General features: G+C 51.6%; 1 protein-coding gene across 3 annotated transcripts in view; it reads right to left on the bottom strand.

Annotated features, from left to right (window-relative positions):
• Positions 1-40: 40 nt before the first annotated feature.
• The window catches only part of LOC131670439 (vacuolar protein-sorting-associated protein 36-like), a 36,888-nt gene continuing 18,739 nt past the window's right edge, over positions 41-18,189 (bottom strand). The window contains exons 1-2 of one of the 3 annotated variants that reach the window (XM_058946040.1): positions 5,488-5,858; positions 41-3,388 (exon numbers count right to left, since the gene is read on the bottom strand). In XM_058946040.1, the coding sequence (XP_058802023.1) occupies positions 2,090-3,388; positions 5,488-5,562 (1,374 nt within the window). In that variant the 5' untranslated portion in view covers positions 5,563-5,858 and the 3' untranslated portion in view covers positions 41-2,089. The other 2 variants (XM_058946041.1, XM_058946042.1) reach the window with 2 other exon arrangements.

Raw genomic sequence — 18,189 nt, 5'->3', positions numbered from 1 at the left:
GTTTGTTATTGCTCGTCGTTAAAGCTCGGAGATGGAACGATTGTTTTTTTTTTGTTTGTGTCAACGTCGCATCGAGTGATTTTTGAGAATTACCCTCAAAGTGCATGTTTTTTATGCGATTGGGATTAACTAAACGTTAATTTTGTTTTCGTATCTGCTGGCTTAGGCTCTTTGGGTGTAGGTGTTGGTTGTGTATGCGCGATTTTTTAGGTATATTCAGTCGAATCCATGCGGATTATCAGTATTGCGTTTAGTAAAAAAGTAAAAAAGGTATTATTTCTTTTTTTTTATTATAAAACTGAGTTTGCAATTGAAGTAAAGCAATATTTTGAGAAACTTCATGATTCGACTAAATGAGGTTCTCCTTATTTTAACATTACTGCGAATTACATTCATAATGAATAAGGAGAACTCGACGGAAAAAGCTCTTCGCTTGTTTATGTGTTAAAGCTGCAAACAAAATAGACGCGAATGGTAGACCAAAGTGTGAAATTCTAAACGATCACGTGCGCGAGGCAACAACATTCATTATTCTGGCTCGTGAGATCAATGACTCGGTTAGGATCTCGCACCCGGGTCTATCATTTCTTCTCTCTTTTATCAACCTTAGAAAAGTAATAGTTTTACACGTATCACCTTATGCATAATAACACAAAAAAGTCTTTTTCACAAAAAGAACTTGCAAGTAAAAACAATTGATATAAATCTTGTATAGAAGATAAAACAAATGCTACGTATAAAAAAACATGCTAGACAAAAGAAAAAAAATAACAGCTTTTTTTTAAGAGTACGTTGGTGAAATAGCACCGGGGTAAGACCTAGCACCATCACTTCGTTTTTACAGTAACTGTGTGTAATAATGTGTCTATCCGCATCTTGCGATAACTCTATTCTTTTTATTCTACTATTGAACAACCGATGACAATAAAGAACTAAAAAGAATTTCCTGTCGAATTAAGCAGCTCAAAAAGTCGCACATAAAAAAGTAATCTCCAATACGAAAGAAAGTCATTCATTCGTCAGTGACTAATTGGAATGTATAAAGTAACGTTAAAAATAAAAAAAAAAGAAGAAGAATCTACTCGATTAAACACGTCCCATCGAATTTGAGAGAAACGCATGCTGAGTCTTAAACGTAAAAACAAAAGTTCTGGATCGTAATTACAATACCTAGCAACAAAACGACAAAGGGACGAAAAATAAGAAAGAAATCGATTAAGTATTCCTTCCAAAGAACGATACTGTCGTTTCTCACGGGTTGCAAATTATCGCAAGATATCGGACGAATAAATGATCGCGGAATTGCGGATCATGAGCCAGCCACGAATTGGAGAAAGGACACATACGCGGCATCCGCAGCAGAGAGCAACCTGCAGTGCGCTCAACGTCGGCCGGCTAGGCGAGCGATGCACTTGGTTTGATCATCGCCGGCCCGGGGACTCTGTATTAACGTTGAGAGCGCCGAGGCGAAGTCGTAACGCAAGAAATCAACTTATTATACTCACTCATACGCGCATCATCATTATCGCCGAGAGAATCATCATCGTCGCGGGACAGGTATTCGGCCGGTAATGTCATATATCGCGTGCTTTAATTGACACGAACAATAAATATCTACACGAAGACAAGAGAGATTTGTGTGTACGTGTGGGTGTGTGCACGCGCGCGCGCACGCGCGCGTGTATAGGTGTGTATGTCTTTTCATTGGCGTCGGGAGACAGAAAACGAGAGAAAGAGAGGCCGAGAGCGGGGGAGAGATAACGTGCGCACGAGAAAGAGAGAGCGGACAGAGGGAGGAGCGCTAACAGTACGGACTTGGCTGTCGCTTTGGAAGTCGGCTGGCTTGCTGCGATGCCGATCGCGAAAGGCCCCGCGCGATCAGCGAGCCGTCTGGCTCTCTTTCTCTCTCACTCTCTCTTTCTCTCTCTCTCTCTCGGCCTGCCTTCGCCTCCTTTCAGTCTTCGCCTCAGTCTCTCTAGTCTTAGCCTCGGACGGTCGTGGTGATCGCCAATCACGCGCACTAGTATCCGGCGGGCGCGCTCGGATAGAAGTCGATGAGGTGACTAAGCGAGCCGAGTATCGTCGGGGGCTATGTGCCTGCGCACATGAGCGCTTCGTGCGTACTGCTGCCGGCGCCGCTGGCGCCGCTGCTCTCGTCGACGGGGCTGACGCTGCCGTGAGCGGCGCCGGCCACCACGGAGGCGGGCTTCCAGCTGGGCATGAAGTCAAGGTCGAGGTCGGGCCCGATGTCGACGTCGAGCAGCTCGTTGTTGTTGAGCGGGTCGAGGGGCGACTGGCTGGACAGCGAGAGCACGCTGCCCCAGTTGATGGAGCGGCTGTCGTCGCTGTCGCCGAGGCCCGAGTCGACATCCGTGCCGTCGTGGTTGGAGCCGGGGCCGCTAAGCGCGCCGAAGGGGAAGGGCGTGAGCCGTCCCTGCTCGGGCTGCTGCAGCTGCGTCATGGGCGCCGGCAGCAGCGGCTCCAGGGAGGGCGGCGGGCTGCGGTCGCGCTCCATCTCGCGCTCGAGGTACCTCAGCGTGTTGCAGATGAGCACCGAGCGGTGCAGCGAGGGGTCGGGGAATTGGCGGTACCTCGCCAGCTTGCACATGCTGATGTTGAGCACGGCCAGGCGGCGCTGACGGTAGCAGGCGCGCCCGCGCCGGCACCACGACGAGCGCTCGCAGCAGCGCTCGTTCTGGCCGTTGCTCGTCCTGTAGCTCGAGCCCAGCTCGATGTAGCTTTTACCGTTCTGCTCCCGGTGTATCGTCGGCGGCTCGTAGCCCGACTGCTGCTGCTGCTGCTGCTGCTGCTGCTGCTGCTGCGACTGCTGTTGCTGCTGCTGCTGTTGTTGCTGCTGCTGGTGATGATGGTGCGGATGGTGGTGCAGCCACCTCTGCTGCTGCTGCTGCTGGTGCTGCTGCTGTTGCTGCTGCTGTTGGTAAGCCGTTGAGGCGCCGCTCGTCGGCCTCTGGTAATAGTGCTGCTGCTGCTGCTGCTGCTGCGCTTGCTGCTGCTGCTGATGGCTGGAATTCGTGGACGAAGTACTCGTCGTACTCGTGCTGGTGGTGATGATGCTGGTCGTGGATGAGACGCTGCTGCTGGTCTGCTGCTGCTGCGCTTGCTGCTGCTGGCACGGACTCGTGGGGGTCTGTAGGCAGGACTGCGGCGAGACCACGTCCATCGAGTCGTAGTAGGACGGCGAGGACGACGTGGGCGTGGGCGACGTGGACGAGCTATAACTCGAATCGTCCATCGCCCACCAGCTGCCCTCCAATCTGCCAAGCTTCGCCGGGCTCTCGCCCAGCTCCATGTCGAAATCCATGCAGCCCACTCCGCCCTCCAGCTTACGTTTGTGTGACGTGGCCTGCAGACCCATCATTGCACAACTCTGTAACGTTACCAACCAATGACAATTAGACCACTGATCTCTCTCTCTCTTTCTCTCGGCGAAATTGCATTATTGATACATTGACACTCATTCGACCAAAATTATTCATTTGAGCAATGAATCATTTTACCAGCTGCTACTCTCGCTCGCAGGATCGTCGTTAACGAACAATTTCACGAGCGAGTACATCTTTTAATAATGTATACATATGCCACTGTCAAATGAATAATTTTACCTCGGAATAACCAATGGAGGTATCATCGATCAGTAAACTGACATATCAATGTCCATTACTTTCTCTGTACATTTGTAATCGTGCTTCAAGCGACAGCGATGTGTAAAATTTCGCTTAAAAACAAAAGACTTTTTGCAAGACAACGTGAAAAAAGCTCATCTCGGTTTTTCCCCCGAATACGTGTGCGCCGCTTTCTCGTGGTGGCGTGAGTCAGAGCGTCGGCGCGTCAAGGAATGACGTCAGGCCCAGCGCTTTTCGCTGTCCCCACCCGTCCTCGCGCTGCTGATGCACCGAGCCACAGACAGAGAAATCGACGACGGACCCGAGGGATGCTGGCTTGGTTGACAAAAAGGCCCGGCATTGATAAAGACCCCTCGATGAGCTTTTTACCTTGCTATAAAGTGCGGAGGTGTCGGGTTTTCGGAAGTGTGCGCACAATGCAGCGCGGAGAGGTGTTGCGACTTCGTCTCGCTTATAATTTGGTCTATTAATAGGCTTGTCTACATGGATGCGTTCGAATTCAAATTGAGCTAGAGATCACTGATGGCAGATTATCTCTCTTTTTCATTAACAAAGCACATTTTTCAAGCATGGGCCATTTCCGAATTTTCATTATTCTTTTAAAACAAAAATTCGAGTCGTGAGCACTGGCTTTTTTATCTGTTATACTTCCGCAACTGTATATCATAAGAAAAAGAATTTTAGATTTAAATCGGTTTCTTGCTTAATTGTACTAAATCATTGATCGCCCTCGACTAAATTGTCTTTAATATTATCTCTTGAAAAAAGATACTATTAAAAGAATCGGAAGAAATATAATTTGTTAGGAAAATTTGAAATGAATGCAGAAAAAAAATGTTATTCTAAGTATCTAAATATTTCAAGTCTGACGCTTTACGCGAGCAATCGCCAGTAAGTGGCGCCCCCTGGTGGTTAACACGGCAACTAGCGAAGACTTCTAACAGCTATAAATCCATTGGATAACGTTGAAAAAAATCCCAATAGATAAGATATATTTTTTTATTCTTGTGTGATATTTGCAATAATTTCGTGTAACCGACGTAAAATATTTAATAAAACTCGTAAAATATGTAAATTTTCTTTTGAATTTTGCAGGTTTCTTTTGAAGTACACTCAAACCGATCACTCTTATCCGATTTCTCGTTTTTTTTTGTTCATTTAACAACCAAAAAGTAAAACGAATGCAAATTGAGCAAAAATTTCGTTAAAGCGATATTTTCGATGCGATATCAATCTTTTCACTATATATTTTCCAAAATTCTACTAACAAAGGTTTCGACATCATCTCTGCTTGAAAAACATGCTTATTTGTCATTCACAGCGAACTACTCTAACTGATAATACACCCGAACTCAAGCGTGGTATTTATTTTTTGGAGCAAAACATCAATGACTATCGAAATAAAATCAAATGTCATATCCGTGTCAGAGAATTCGGGAAACAATTGTCAAATACTGCAAATCACGTGAAATAAGAAAAGAAAGTGTGATCAGTTGGAATAAAAAGAAGATTAAAGAAGCTATGACTCTACCTGTAAGCCTCCGACATCGGCGCTAGGGTAAAAAACGCGACAGAACTCGGTTCTGCAGGCTCCCATCACACACATAGGTGAGGCAACTGTTGTCCCGGTTGTTGGAACAATACAACAACAACACACACAAAAGAACGATACGACCGAACAACTACTATGCAGAATAAAACTGAAAATATTTGATTGGTCGATGCTCGCTCGCTCACTCACTCACTCTCTCTTACTCTCTCTCTCTTTCTCTCTATGAGCGATTGATCACTCGTCACCAAGAAGCACAATATCAAGTAGCACCGAACATGATAAACAACTCACAAAGCAATAGCAGCAATACGGCGAGCCCGAGTTTAGCGAACAGCGCTCGGTCTGAAGGCATTGGGCAACCACCATTCTCGTGCCAGCTTCGCAGACCAACTCTGCCCCGACGTAGTTCTTAGCTAGTTTCACTCGCGCTCTCGTCTGTCTGTGTGTTATATATCTCGCGTGTGTATATGTATCTAGACTGGTCGGCAACGCGGTGAAAGTGCGGACTCTCTCGCGCGCGCCGCCTGCGTGCAGCGCGACAACGCTCTCTCGCTCGTGTGTATACTGTCTCTCTTTCGTACGCTTGCTAGCTCGCACGCTCGCTGCCTGGCATCTGCTTCAGTTCACTCTGCACAACGGCACAGCACCGACTGACTGCGCGCTCTCCCCTCGGGGCTATTCGAAAGGCCGCCCGGACTGCTCGCCGCCGCAGCCGCCGCCGCTCACGCCAACATGCGAGGATAGGTGGCGCTCCCGTTGACTTTGCTTACGCATAACACTCTCAGCCGTTCTCCACCTATACCTATATAAATGGCCTATACTTTATATATACGTATACTCGTGCGCGCTTCGATTTGATAAACACTTTTTCGTATTGTCCAGCGGCACCGATCTTTTCTCTACTTTCTTTTTTGTCAAATAGCGTTAGGTTCCTTCTCTCTCTCCCTCCCTCTATCTCTCTCTCTCTCTCTCTCTCTCTCTCTCTCTCTCTCTCTCTCTCTCTCTCTTGTTATTAAAAATAATGATCGTACTAGCATCGTGCAGTCCAACGCATCGGTTTATATGAAGACAGACGTGTATAATTGTAGTGCGCAAGATTAAACTATTCTCGTGGAAGGATCCTTTCGAGGGTATGCACTTTGACTTTTGTCTGAGCGTTAGATATTTTGCGAATCGAGCGAATTCAAACGGAGGGCGTGATTTTCTTCGCGCCAGAGTTGAAGTGCGAGAAGGTACGAAGAACAAATAAATAAAAGGGTTGAGTCGTCCGAGAGACTGTCACGGCTGCGTGACTCCGGAACAAAGGCCACCATCGCACTCTCGGGACAATGAGCTACGTCCGTGTGCTAATTCTCTCTTTTTTTTTATTTTACGATTGTGTGTATGTGACGCCAGAACGTCACAATTGCAAATCAAAGAAGCAACGGTCGAAGACATCGATGAAGAAAAAGATTTGCGGGTCGAAAGAGTAGTTTTTACTCTAGAAACGCAGTAGTTGCCTAGGAGAGCTGGATAATTGTATAGGTGGTTTTCGGCCTCTTTTTCCTCGTGGCACGGCTCCCGTAGCAGCAGCAGCAGCAGCAGCAGCAGCAGCAGCAGTAACAGTCGAGCATCCGTTGCTCGTCCTACTTGGGCCCACACTCCTATACCAACGAGGTCGCTTTCGTACATGAGAGCCTCTGTGTACGCGCGAACACGATTTCCATGTATTTTCCTTTTCTTCGAGAAACACGTGTCACAGAGGGGGGGGGGGGTCCATATCTTATCGAAGTGTGAAGGGGATGAAAAGGAGGCAGGCAGGTAGGCAGCAAGGAAGGAAGCCAGGAGGCACTTGTTGAATCGGCGAAAGCTCTCTCTCTCTCTCTCGCTTCGGTTGGTCGCTCGCCCACCGGATTAGCCGTTCTGCAAGCGCTCGCCTTTAAACTTGCCGTAAATCAAAGTCAAGAGCTATATAGCTCTCGTGCTCGCGATCTGTTCTGCCATTCAGTTTTAACCCTGTCGATTATGCCTTTGGCTATTGTTCCACATTCGCCCGACACTTTGCGGATAGATACACCTTTTCACCAGTTTTCACCAACTTCATCCTTTTGTTTCGAGCTGAAGCTCATCATTGATTGTTCTTTATTCGCGTTAGTTTTTACATTTATTGCGTAATTTAATTGATTTACCGTAATGCCAAACTCTGACGTTCTGATTGCATTCTTTTTTTTAACGTAGAATTTTATCCGATAGCAGATGAAATCCTTGCTATTTATTTTGCATTGGATTCGATGAAGATAGAATATATTTTCTGCGTCCATTATCAATATGAACTCTGATTTTCAACTTCGAAACAGCGGGATCATATATAAATATCACATCACTATCGAAATTAATATTGAGAATTTTTAGTGATCAATCTGCTGATTAACTTGTCGATAGTCAAACTGATGCCCTAGAGAAATGAACGGAATAGTTGAATTGTCACTCGTGAAAATCTAACCGCTCAAGATAACGTAAGAGAAGAATAAAAGCATAATAAAAGACTATCTTATTACAGTGCGTGTTTAATCAAGTGAAAAGAAAATAAATAAATTGCCGAGCGGGTAATTGTTATCAACAAATAGGTATAGCGAAATTAAAATGGGAAAGAAGAAGAAGAAGAAGAAATAGACAAGTCTCGAGCGTGAATGGTCTGGATGAATAGCAAGCTCGTCGTCGTGCACACAGGCGATGTTTGCTGCGCGAGAGCTGTTCGGAGATAAAAGCGAGCGGAGTCGAGCCGTGAGTTAGCCAGGGCCGTACGCACGTCGCGAGGAGCGCGGCCTGGCCGCGGCGGCTTTCGTAAGTGGCGCTTGTATATTCGCCTCCTCGAATCGCGTCCGCGGTCCCGCCGCTTGAAAAGCGTATTTTTCCTCGGTGCGCAGACGTCCGCGCGCAGCAGCTGACTTTTGCTGCTGTACGCGCTCCTTCGCCGCTCGTCCGAGCGATCCGGCGAACATCGAATTCCGCCGTGCGTCGCTACGGGAACCGGAGCTCGACTTGCGATCGCAGAGCTCGCGTATTTGAGACGGATAAGCTCTCTCTTTCTCTCTTCGCGGGCAATTATCCAATTCTCACGCCGGTCGCGCGTATAATTTACGGCCGAGTACGATTTGCATTCGCACAGGCCGCTCCAGAAATACACGCGTTCGGCCTATAAATAGAGGCGAGAGAGCGAAAACCACCGATAATCGCTGAATGAACGTTTTCTTTCCATTCTGGAGCTAATCAATGATTCACAAGAGAGAGAGAGAGAGAGAGAGAGAGAGAGAGAGAGAGAGAGAGAGAGAGAGAGAGAGAGAGAGAGAGAGAGAGAGAGAAAGCCGTTAATTTTCACTCGCATGCGACCGGAACAGAGAAAAGCATCACAAGAATGTACCACGATTGAGTAATCGAGGAGCGCTTTATTGTCAGCGACAGACCCGCGGACAATTGATATCGAAAGATTCGCTAGACGAGCGCGCAACAAAAAAACAGCGCCGGCTAATTGATTCGTAGCAGCGCGGCCGACGAAAAAAATGAAGGTTTTATCGGGCGGCTCGCGCGCTTCTGCTACAATTAAAAGCGCGTGGACGCGCCAAACACAAAGCTTAATATAACGGCCCGCCAATCACTGCCCTCCCGCGTTCCCTTCATTTTTATTTTCCTGCCCCTCGCCGTTGAACCTTTACAATCGGCTGGCTTGTTTTTTCCCTCGACGTTGATTGCCGCGAAATTCGTTTTCTCACGCTAATGCCTATTGACATCGGCGCCAAATAATTCGCACTCTGCCGCCTCTCACGGGCGAGTAATTACACCGTCGGCACGACGCGATTTTTGGCGGCTTTCTTCGTGGCAAAAACGCGTTTGGTTGACGTGGCATCCGAGTTCCAAAGCCAAAGCCCGGCTACCTGGAGGTCTCTTTTTCCGTTTATTTCGTTCGGTAAATACCGCGTTTGCAGTGTTATACAAAAAGCAGACGATTTCCAGCGAGATCGTAAAACGCGATTGGACGCGATCGGTGGAATTTCAAGTCGTAGTTTCGGCAAGCGAAGCCCGCGCGAGAAAGCTCGCGCGAGGCGAGAAAACAGCGCGATCCGCGATTCGCGAGTTTGATTTGTCGGCAGAAGGAGCGAGCCGGCCGAGAGCGGCGAGGCGAAAAAAAACAGAAAGAAGAGGAGAGTCCGAATGGTCGCGCGAGCGAGCTGGCGATTGGCCGGCGAGTTTAGAGCTGGCCGGCGGGCACTCGGACGCGCGCTAGTCGCAGTTGGCTCGGTCGCGGCACGCGGCAGCGCTTGGCGAGAGGCTGACGTCAACCGGCCGTGTGTTATTTTCGAAAGGGGGACTGCCGCTGGCCTGCTGGCTGCGCCGCGAGCGCGCGACCGCAGCGCCGACGCGCGACTCGCTCGCCAAGCTGCCGACGGTCCAAGGAGAAAACTTGGCGCAAGCGCGCGTCTCTCCTCTCCTCCTCGCGACGCCGCGCGGCCGACGACGCTTATCGCGACCGAGCCTCCGATCCGGCGGACACTCGCGCCTCCGGCCGATCCTCGGCGGGCCGCGCGCCCGCGAGCCGAGAGCGCACATGCGCGGCCAAGGTGCCAGATTATAAGAAGTGGCTATCGCGCGCTCGCCGGGCCAATCTTATCCGCTCGCTCGCTCGCTGAGCATCGGCGCTCGCTCGTCAAGGACTCGGGCCGCCGAGCGCGTGCCTCGCGCCTGATTCAAAGTCATGCGCGCCCTCGCGAGGATGTTGCGCAAAAGACGCCGAGGAGCGGGACGGAGAGGGACGGAGACCTGTTACGCCGTCGCCGCGCTTTTTCCTTCTTCTATATTTCACGCGCTCCGCTCCGCGGGATAAGCGGCCGCGACGCGATATCGTTCCGCCTCTTCGCCGCCGTTCGCTTCTTCGTCTCAAAGGCAAACGGACGCAGTTGTTTCTTTTCTATTTGTTTTGTTTGTTTGGCGGCGATTCCTGTTGGTTTCGCTAGTAAACACTCGGCGACTCGCTGCAAGTGACGGACAAACGAGCGGTTTTCGTGATATTGCTCGACGAGTCGCGTCGCGCGCTCTCTTTGGAACGGATTCCCAGAACGTATCGCGAGGGTGCACCGATCGCTCGTCATCCGTACAATAGCTGTACGGAAAGTCGAGCACGCCACGCTGACTAATCTCGCGCGCGCGCGTACTTGGATAGATCTGACTCGCGGAGCAAGTGCATCGCGGCACTCGAGTGTTGCGTAAGGGACGAGTAGCCGCACGCAAAATCTCGGCATCCGAAAGCAAACAGAGAGGGGGGGGAGTCGCTTATCTCATCGTGGTTCGCATCGATCTCCGATCGGCAGCGTACGGCCACGCGCCAATATACGTCGCACGACATCCTCGGTCTTATAACGCTGGCAAGCGCAACTGGGGAGAGGCGACTGCGGTGTCTGCCCTGAGGCTATTCCCGCTCGTTATGCGCCGAGCTAATCGCTCGACCTTATACCTGCAGTGGTAGTCGGTGGGTCAAAGGCCTCGCCGATCAGTCGGCTTCGCGAATTAATTTCATCCCGTTGTTAATTGACTCGATGGTCTTTTTTTCCAGCAGATCGAGCGCGAGACGCGTTTGCTTTATTATTCAGCTGATAACCGCGGAAAAATCGCCGACCAGAGAGCGCTGAAAACAGTACGCATGCGCGACGTCTTATTTCGTCGTTGTGATCGGCAATAAGCACGTGCCACGCAATTCGCACAGCGCGAAGTAGCCGAAAAGGCATGGGACGATCGATTGGCAAACAGCCTGCACAAGGAAGGCATATTTCTCGAGAAAGATCAAAAATGGCTTCTGTCTTTCTCTCTCTCTCTCCTTCTCTTCAAAGCAGCCGTAATCTATTGTACAAGAATCGCGAAAATCTTGTTTATTCGCTGATCCGATCGAGAGTTTCTCAAACCGATAATTCGATACCAATCGCGCTCTGCTTATCTTGCGCCTGCGCTCTCGGGACACGGCTATTTTTATACCCTGATTAAGCCTCGTACGAGTCTATGTGCATCAGCGCGTAAGAAGCAATGATACGTGGAAGGAAGAAGGAAAAGAAGAATCCACCTGACGATTTCCGTCCCCTTGTTTCCCTCTGACCTGGCGGATTGTTACGACTGAGGCGCCCTTTTCCCCGAAAACGGTCGGCGAGAGAGAAAGAGAGGGAGAATTGTGCACTTGACCTAGTCTCGTGAAATCCCGTGGCTTATCAATGGTCGCGTAGGCTTGCGTCGTTGGCGCGCTCGCGCGCGTTTAGAGCAACGGCAGTGTTGTATAGGCAGCGCCGCGCGAACGTATATACGCAGTAGCGGAAGTTAGGGGGCCCGGGTAGAAAACAGAAAAAAAGGAGCCAGAGAAGAGAGGGCCATATGGCCTGTCGACACACGTGCGTCGTACAGCCGCGCCCTTCTGTTCCGTACGGCTGTGTACGTGCGCCTGAGAGAGCGAGAGGGAGACAGACAGAAGGGAGAGGCAGAGGGGGGGAGAGCCGCGCTTTTTTTAACATCCTACGCGCAGCCGTTCACTTATTTTGGACGCCCCCTCTTTTTACTCCAGCGCGTATACCGGAGTGCGAAGTCTCCGCGTACTTTCCGTTTCGAGATGTTGATGGATGTGCGTGTCGCGCGGCTCTCTTTCGTCTGCCGAACGAGCAGGCGCGCCAGATCTCGGTGCGATCGTTGCATTTTCAGCTTGGAGCCGTGGCGATTGCACCGATAAGGGAGCACACACGGGCTTTCAATCTTCGAGAGAACAATCTCTAATCTGTTTAACCCGTGCCCCTTCCCCCCGCCACGGCCCGCCTTAGACCCGTACAGTATCCCTCGTATCAAGGGCTATTCATTGACAAGACAACCCTCGGCGCTGCGCACGTATGACTCAGACGCTCGCGAAAGCCGTACGTTGCCGGCGCTCTGACCCCTGTTGAATAGTGCAAATATAGCGGGACGTCGCCGAACACGTGCGGACGATAGACGAGTAACGTCGCGGCTTGGTTTTCGCTCGTTGCGCTCTGGACGCACTTACTACGCGCGCGCGACGAAAACAGCCGCGCGAGAAAGTGCCCAACAAAAACCGAGGAGCCGCACTGCCGCGGCCCGGAGGAGAGAGAGAGAGAGAGAGAGAGAGGAACCTGTTCCCACTCGCGCGCAACCATACGTGCCATTCTTCGTGCCTGCCCGTACTTTGTGCCGGATTTGATTCGAGAGGCGCGCAAGGTGCAGTCAGACGATAAAGGCGTGACTGACCGGGGACACCTTGTTCTCTCTCTCTCTCTCTCTCGCTCTTCCAGAGAAGTGCCCGTCTTTGACACTTGCGAAGCGGTTCCGATTTATTGCCCCGAGTAGCCAGGCGCCACCAATAAATTGGCCTTTCGTTTCCTGGCCAGAGCTGCGCTGCTGCCTTCGCTTTTTTCTTGGTTTTTAAATTTTTTAATTCGCTTTTCACGTTAATCGAGCGTCGAGTGCAGAGACCGCGCGAGTCCTGCACGAACATCTCGGCAAGCACGGGGCGCGCGAAAGCGGGACGCTGCCTACACCTGCGGACACGAGCGTCAAGCCCGAGATGCTATCTGCGCGTGTGCGCCGTCCATTTGCCAACGCAATCGAGACGTCAACTAATTACGCAAAGTCCCCGCCGCCGTAGGCGCGCTACACGCGAAATCGATAATTCATTAGGCTGATCGAGTTTCCGCGGGCTCGGACCGACCGGAAGTCTTTCTCTCTATCTCTCTCTCTCGCCGTCGGCGCTTCCGGGAAAAAACAAAAGCCCAAGAATTTTCTTAAGGGACGACAGCTCAGGTAGACGGAAAAACAGTCCGCCCGGGGGGCAATATAAACGCTCGCTCGGCCGAGCCAGCCCGGCGGGAAAATTCGCCGGGACTTAAAACTTAACGAGGACCCTTTGGCATTTTCCGTAGGCGCAGCGAGATAGAGAGACAGAGAGACAGAGAGACAGAGAGAGAGAGAGAGAGAGAGATAGTTAGAACGCATTATGCCCGCGCGCAGACAGTTTCGTACCTGGGACCCTCCCTTTTCTACGCACAAAAGCCGAGTCTTGACGAGGGTCCGACGTTTCGGGGACCCAAGAGGCCCGTGGTTCTCAAATGCCGCGCGCGTCCGGCCTCGCACTGCTGCCGGCGCGTTTTCCATGCCACCAAGGTTGCGAATCGCGATGCGTCCCGCCGATCGTCGCGAGTGGATCTTCTGCTCCGCTGTTTCGTTAGTTTGTTTTTTTTTCTTTTCACTTTTACGCTCGTTTTGCCGCTGACCCCTTTTCCTAAGTTGACCGTAGCACATCCGGGGTTCATTTCTAGTTTTCTTCTTTTTTGTCGCAGGTGCACGATAGCGACGCCGGGCTTGGCCGAGAGTTGCGCACGTATGACGTATATTATTGTCGGCAGCTTTGCCGCGCTGGAACCGGATGTGATTGTTCGATAGTAATTCATTGCATCGGTTAAACTATTTACATGGTAATGCGCCTCAACGAGCGAAATACAACGGCGTGAGAAATTCTAAGACGGTTAGCGAACGGACCGAGTGATGTTTTTTTAATTTTATTCCTCGCTAACGATCGGCAAATGACTTACTCGGGAACGAGTCACTCGTTATTAGCCAAAGCAACGGAGAAACGAGGGCGAAAAACAACAAAAACAAAAGAGAAACAATCGAATTTGTCCGACAACCTGATGAGATTGAAAACGAAAAAAGGGAAAAAAGTTGAAAATAAGCAGGGCTTCCAAGGAAAATAGTTGCGGCCCGCAGAGAAAAGCCCCGTGGACAAGCAGGAGCGGAGCGAAAATGCGGGCCGAAGCAGCGAGAGGCACCGCTCGCGAGCGTAACAGGCGGCAGCTGAGCTCGGCTAGAAAAAGCCCCTCGGTCGAAAAACAGGAGCGCGCGGCGCGAGGGGGAAGGAAAAAGTTTCCCATAACAACGCCGCGGCGGAGAGCGGTGGCGCGCAGACGGCCAAGCAGGCAGGCGGCAGGCAGGCGGCAGGCAGGCGGCAGGCAGGCGGCAGGCAGGCGGCAGGCAGGCAGGCAGGCAGGCTGGCAGCGCGAGCGGCGGCGGGAAGCTTCAAACGGTGGCGCTCGCGAGGGGTTACGGGCATTGTGCGCGGCGCGCTTGGGGGAGAGAGCGAGTCGCCGGCCCGAGGGTTCGCGCGGCGAAGGGTCTTTGTCAGCGGGCAGCAGCGGCGACGGTTGCTCCGCAGCCAGCGTCCGGGCGTCGACTGGCGGCCGCCTTTTCGTGCACGGCGAAACCAAGACTGCCGCGGCGATTCACTCCGCGCGCGCGCGTGCGAGAGAGACAGAGAGAGGGACAGACGGCGGCGCTTCATTGATGGTTTCATTGAGCTGATTAAGTATCCGACTGCGCCTCGCCGTGTCGAGTGGCACTGTGGTCGGTCGCGCGCGGAGGGTGCTCGCCGCGGCACAGTCGCGCTAATTACCGCGACGATCGGCCGACGCACGCCAACTCTGGGATGTCGACGCAAAGCCAATCGCGGGGCCATTCGGTATTTGGATCCGAACGCACGCGACACGACGAGAGCGCGCTTCGACCGAATCCAATGGAAACAATAAAAAGCCGCGCGCGCGCAAAGAACAAACTGCTACACGGGAGAGAGAGAGAGAGAGAGAGAGAGAGAGAGAGAGAGGGATAAGCTCGATGGCCTACATGCATGTTACGCACGGTAGTAGCGAAAGGTCAATATCGACGCAGGTGAATGGTTGCAAGAGAGAAATAGGTCAAAGGAGAGCTTCACCGTACTCTCCGGGAGATAAAAACGCCGGAGCAAGAGAGAGAGAGAGAGAGAGCAGGGTTGATTGACCGGATATCGCCGCTACCGAGAAGGATTAGCCTACGGGACTCTACGGGAGACGGAGCACCCTCTTCAGCCTTGTCCATTGCCCAATTACCGAATACTCGATAAAAAAGACCGACTAGAGGAGAATATTTTACTGTTATAGTCGGCGTCGTTGGCTACAAGAGCCACGGCGGGATGAGGGGGAGGGAGGAAGAACTGGGCACGGTGAAAGGTGTGGCCTCTACCTACTAGTACTACTATTACTGTGCCATGCCAAGAAAGCAAAAGAGAGAGAGAGAAAGAGAGCTCTGCAGTATAACTCATCGCCGCTGCTTATATCGCTGCTACCCGTGCGTGCTTTTTACTCGCTTTTTCTCTCCGTGAGAGAGCAGCTACTCTATCGAACTTGACGACTGACCGGTGACCTGCCGTTTACGATGTAGTATGCGATTTTCACTATTTCTCTTGAATGATCCACGCCCGCGGGTTACTTGGCTGACGACCCTCGTTACGTCGAGTTTCTTGCGGAGCCTTTTTCTGCACTTTTCCACTTTAAAACACATTATAAGATGATCCAAATCTTCCCAAAAGGAAAGCTCGGCTAAACGATGCAGTCGAATATTTATCGCATAAAGAAATAAGTAAATGCAATTCTCGCTGAGATAAGGAAAGCCGGGGAAAGAAAGAGCAAGCATGAAAAGCGAGTAGCTGCATGAGCACGAGAATAAGAAGCAAGCGGAGAGCTGAGAAAACGAAGTTGGTCGATTAATGAAGAGGCCGCGCAGGGAGGAAAAATCGCGCGGGGAGAGCCAAGGGAGGAGACGAGGTGGTCGATTGAAGCGAGCGAGCGCCGAGGGCGGAGAATGAAAAACTGGGATCGTAAGTCGCGCAGGTGCATTAGCGAGCGATTCGAGTGGCCGTTAATGGGATTCAACGACCTCGACGCTGCGCTCTCTCTCTCTCTCTCTCTCTCTCTCTCTCTCTCTCTCTCTCTCTCTCTATCTCTATTCGCGGGAGAGCCGACGGAAAAGCACGCGGAGGGTGGACGCAAACGGGCAACCTGTGCGCGCGCTTGACATTTATTTTCCGCGTGGCAACGCCACCCTTGTCTTTGTCGCTGCCTCCGCGCGGCGATCGCTTTCTCTCTCTCTCTCTCTCTCTCTCTGACAAATCAACGAGCGCTCGCGTAGCCCACTTGTCGGCAATATGTTCGCTCGCTTTTATTATGCGGCCTGACGATCGCAGCGCGTTTACCTGCACTGCCTAGTTCGTTCGATCGACGACGCGATGCGCCGTTTACTTCCTCATCGATCGGCGTCTCTCGATCTCGCCTAAGTGAGATGCAATCGGGCGTAGCGACCGCGCGCGCACCGCACCGAGTGCACAGGTAAAAACGAAAAAAAAAACAATGGAGACGCGAAGCGGGGGCGCACACGCGACCCCGCATCCACTTCGTCCCACTCGTCGAATCGCGTCCTCAGTCGGTAGCGCGAACGATCTTGGGTGCCTGGTCGTTTCCCGTCCGCGTGTGCATCGGTTTTCCAAAACGACGATAAAATTTGTGTGCAAATTGTCCGGCACCATTGCCGTTGATTTTCGACGCGATGTCTAGCGAGAGCCAACGTTAATGGGCTCGGCGATAAAACCGCACGCGAAGACCAACCTCCGTCGGGGCGGGGAAAAACGCAGTTAGGCAAGCGTAAGATCCGTGGCGATCGAGGGAAAAGAAAGAAAAAAAGAAGAAGAAGAAGAAGCAGCGGAGAGAAGTAAAAACGAGGAGGTGCGATAAACGGCCGCGCTGCTCGGGAAACTGGCGTTTATTATTGCGGCGCCCGGCGAAGCCACTTGAATGAGTGCGCTTAAGCGCCAGCAACGACTTGTTCCGTCTCTCGGACTGCGCTGAACAAAAGCAGCCATCCCTCCGAGAAGTGTCGTCTTCTGCATCTCTTGAACTGCTCTTTTTTTTTTGTTTTGCTTTTCTTTTTTTTTTTTTTTGTCTGGTAGCCGACAAACGGAGATTGTCCTCAGGTGTCAAAACAAGCGTCGGGTAAACATCGATTTTCCACGGCTTCTAATGACTCTTGAATGCTCCCGGCGTTGCTTTTCTTTGGTCTCTCTCGCTTGGCCTTAATGGCGCTTTGTCTTTGGATTGACATGTCAACTTTTCAAGTGTATCGATACCACGTGCCTTCGGTCCGCCGCTGACGTATCAATCTTCGGACGGTCGTCCCGGCGCGAACAATACCAGGACGCAATTTCCACGGATTCGTCGTTAACGGCATCACACACGAGAGTGAGCAGCGCCGACCAGCGCCAGGAGCTGCGCACGGACAATCGCACGACACTTGCGTGCACCGTCAGTGGCAGCGCGCCCTCCGACTTCCCAGTTGACGATCAACTCGTCAAGCCGGCGTCGGGGACCGCCAAATTAGCAGCGCACGTGTCTCGCGGCCAGCGGACAACAGGAGGAGGAAGAGCAGCGGACAGCGGGCGTGCAGTGCGCGATACGCGAAGGCTACCACGCCGCGCTGATGCGACATGACTGTGCATCTTTTTTTTAGAGACTGAAACCGCCCCCCCCTCTCCCTCCTTTACTGTCGAATTCGGACGCGCTGCGCTTTGAGCAAGACGGTATATCTGTGCCTGACTCACCGCACGCGAATATTCCCGCGTGCGCATACTCTTCGTCGCAAAAAGAAGAAGAAGAAGAAGAATAAGGAGAAGAAGAAGGAGAAGAAGAAGAAGAAGAAGAAGAAGAAGAAGAAGAAGAAGAAGAAGAAGAAGAAGAAGAGGGTATTACCGGATCGTTGCGCGAACTTACCTGCAGTGGCGAGAAAAAGAGAAGAGACGAGACGAAACTTTCGAAAACGTGATGGTGCAGGAAACGGAGCTACAGGCTAGAGAGAGAGAGAGAACCTGGAATTCCGAAAAACCTAATGGCTGCTTCTCCGAAATGCCGCTCTCTCTCTCTCTCTCTCTCTCTCTGTCTCTCTCGTGCTCGTAGATGTGGGCGGAAGGAGCCTCTCTTTCTTTCTCGCGGCGGACAGGCTCGAAAAATCCCCGAGAGACGCAGTAGAGACAAGGTTACCGCGCGCGAGTCTCGCGCTGAGAACGCGATCGTGAAAGTCCGGCCAGACCGTCGTCGAATTTCGTCGAGTCTCTCTCTCTCTCTCTCT

This window comes from Phymastichus coffea, unplaced genomic scaffold (genome assembly GCF_024137745.1).
Source record: "Phymastichus coffea isolate CEN01 unplaced genomic scaffold, Cenicafe_Pcof_1.1 PCOF00110, whole genome shotgun sequence".
Classification (NCBI taxonomy): Eukaryota; Metazoa; Arthropoda; class Insecta; order Hymenoptera; family Eulophidae; genus Phymastichus; species Phymastichus coffea.
The sequence above is the reverse complement of the archived record's forward strand: the minus strand, read 5'-3'. Positions and strand labels throughout refer to the sequence as shown.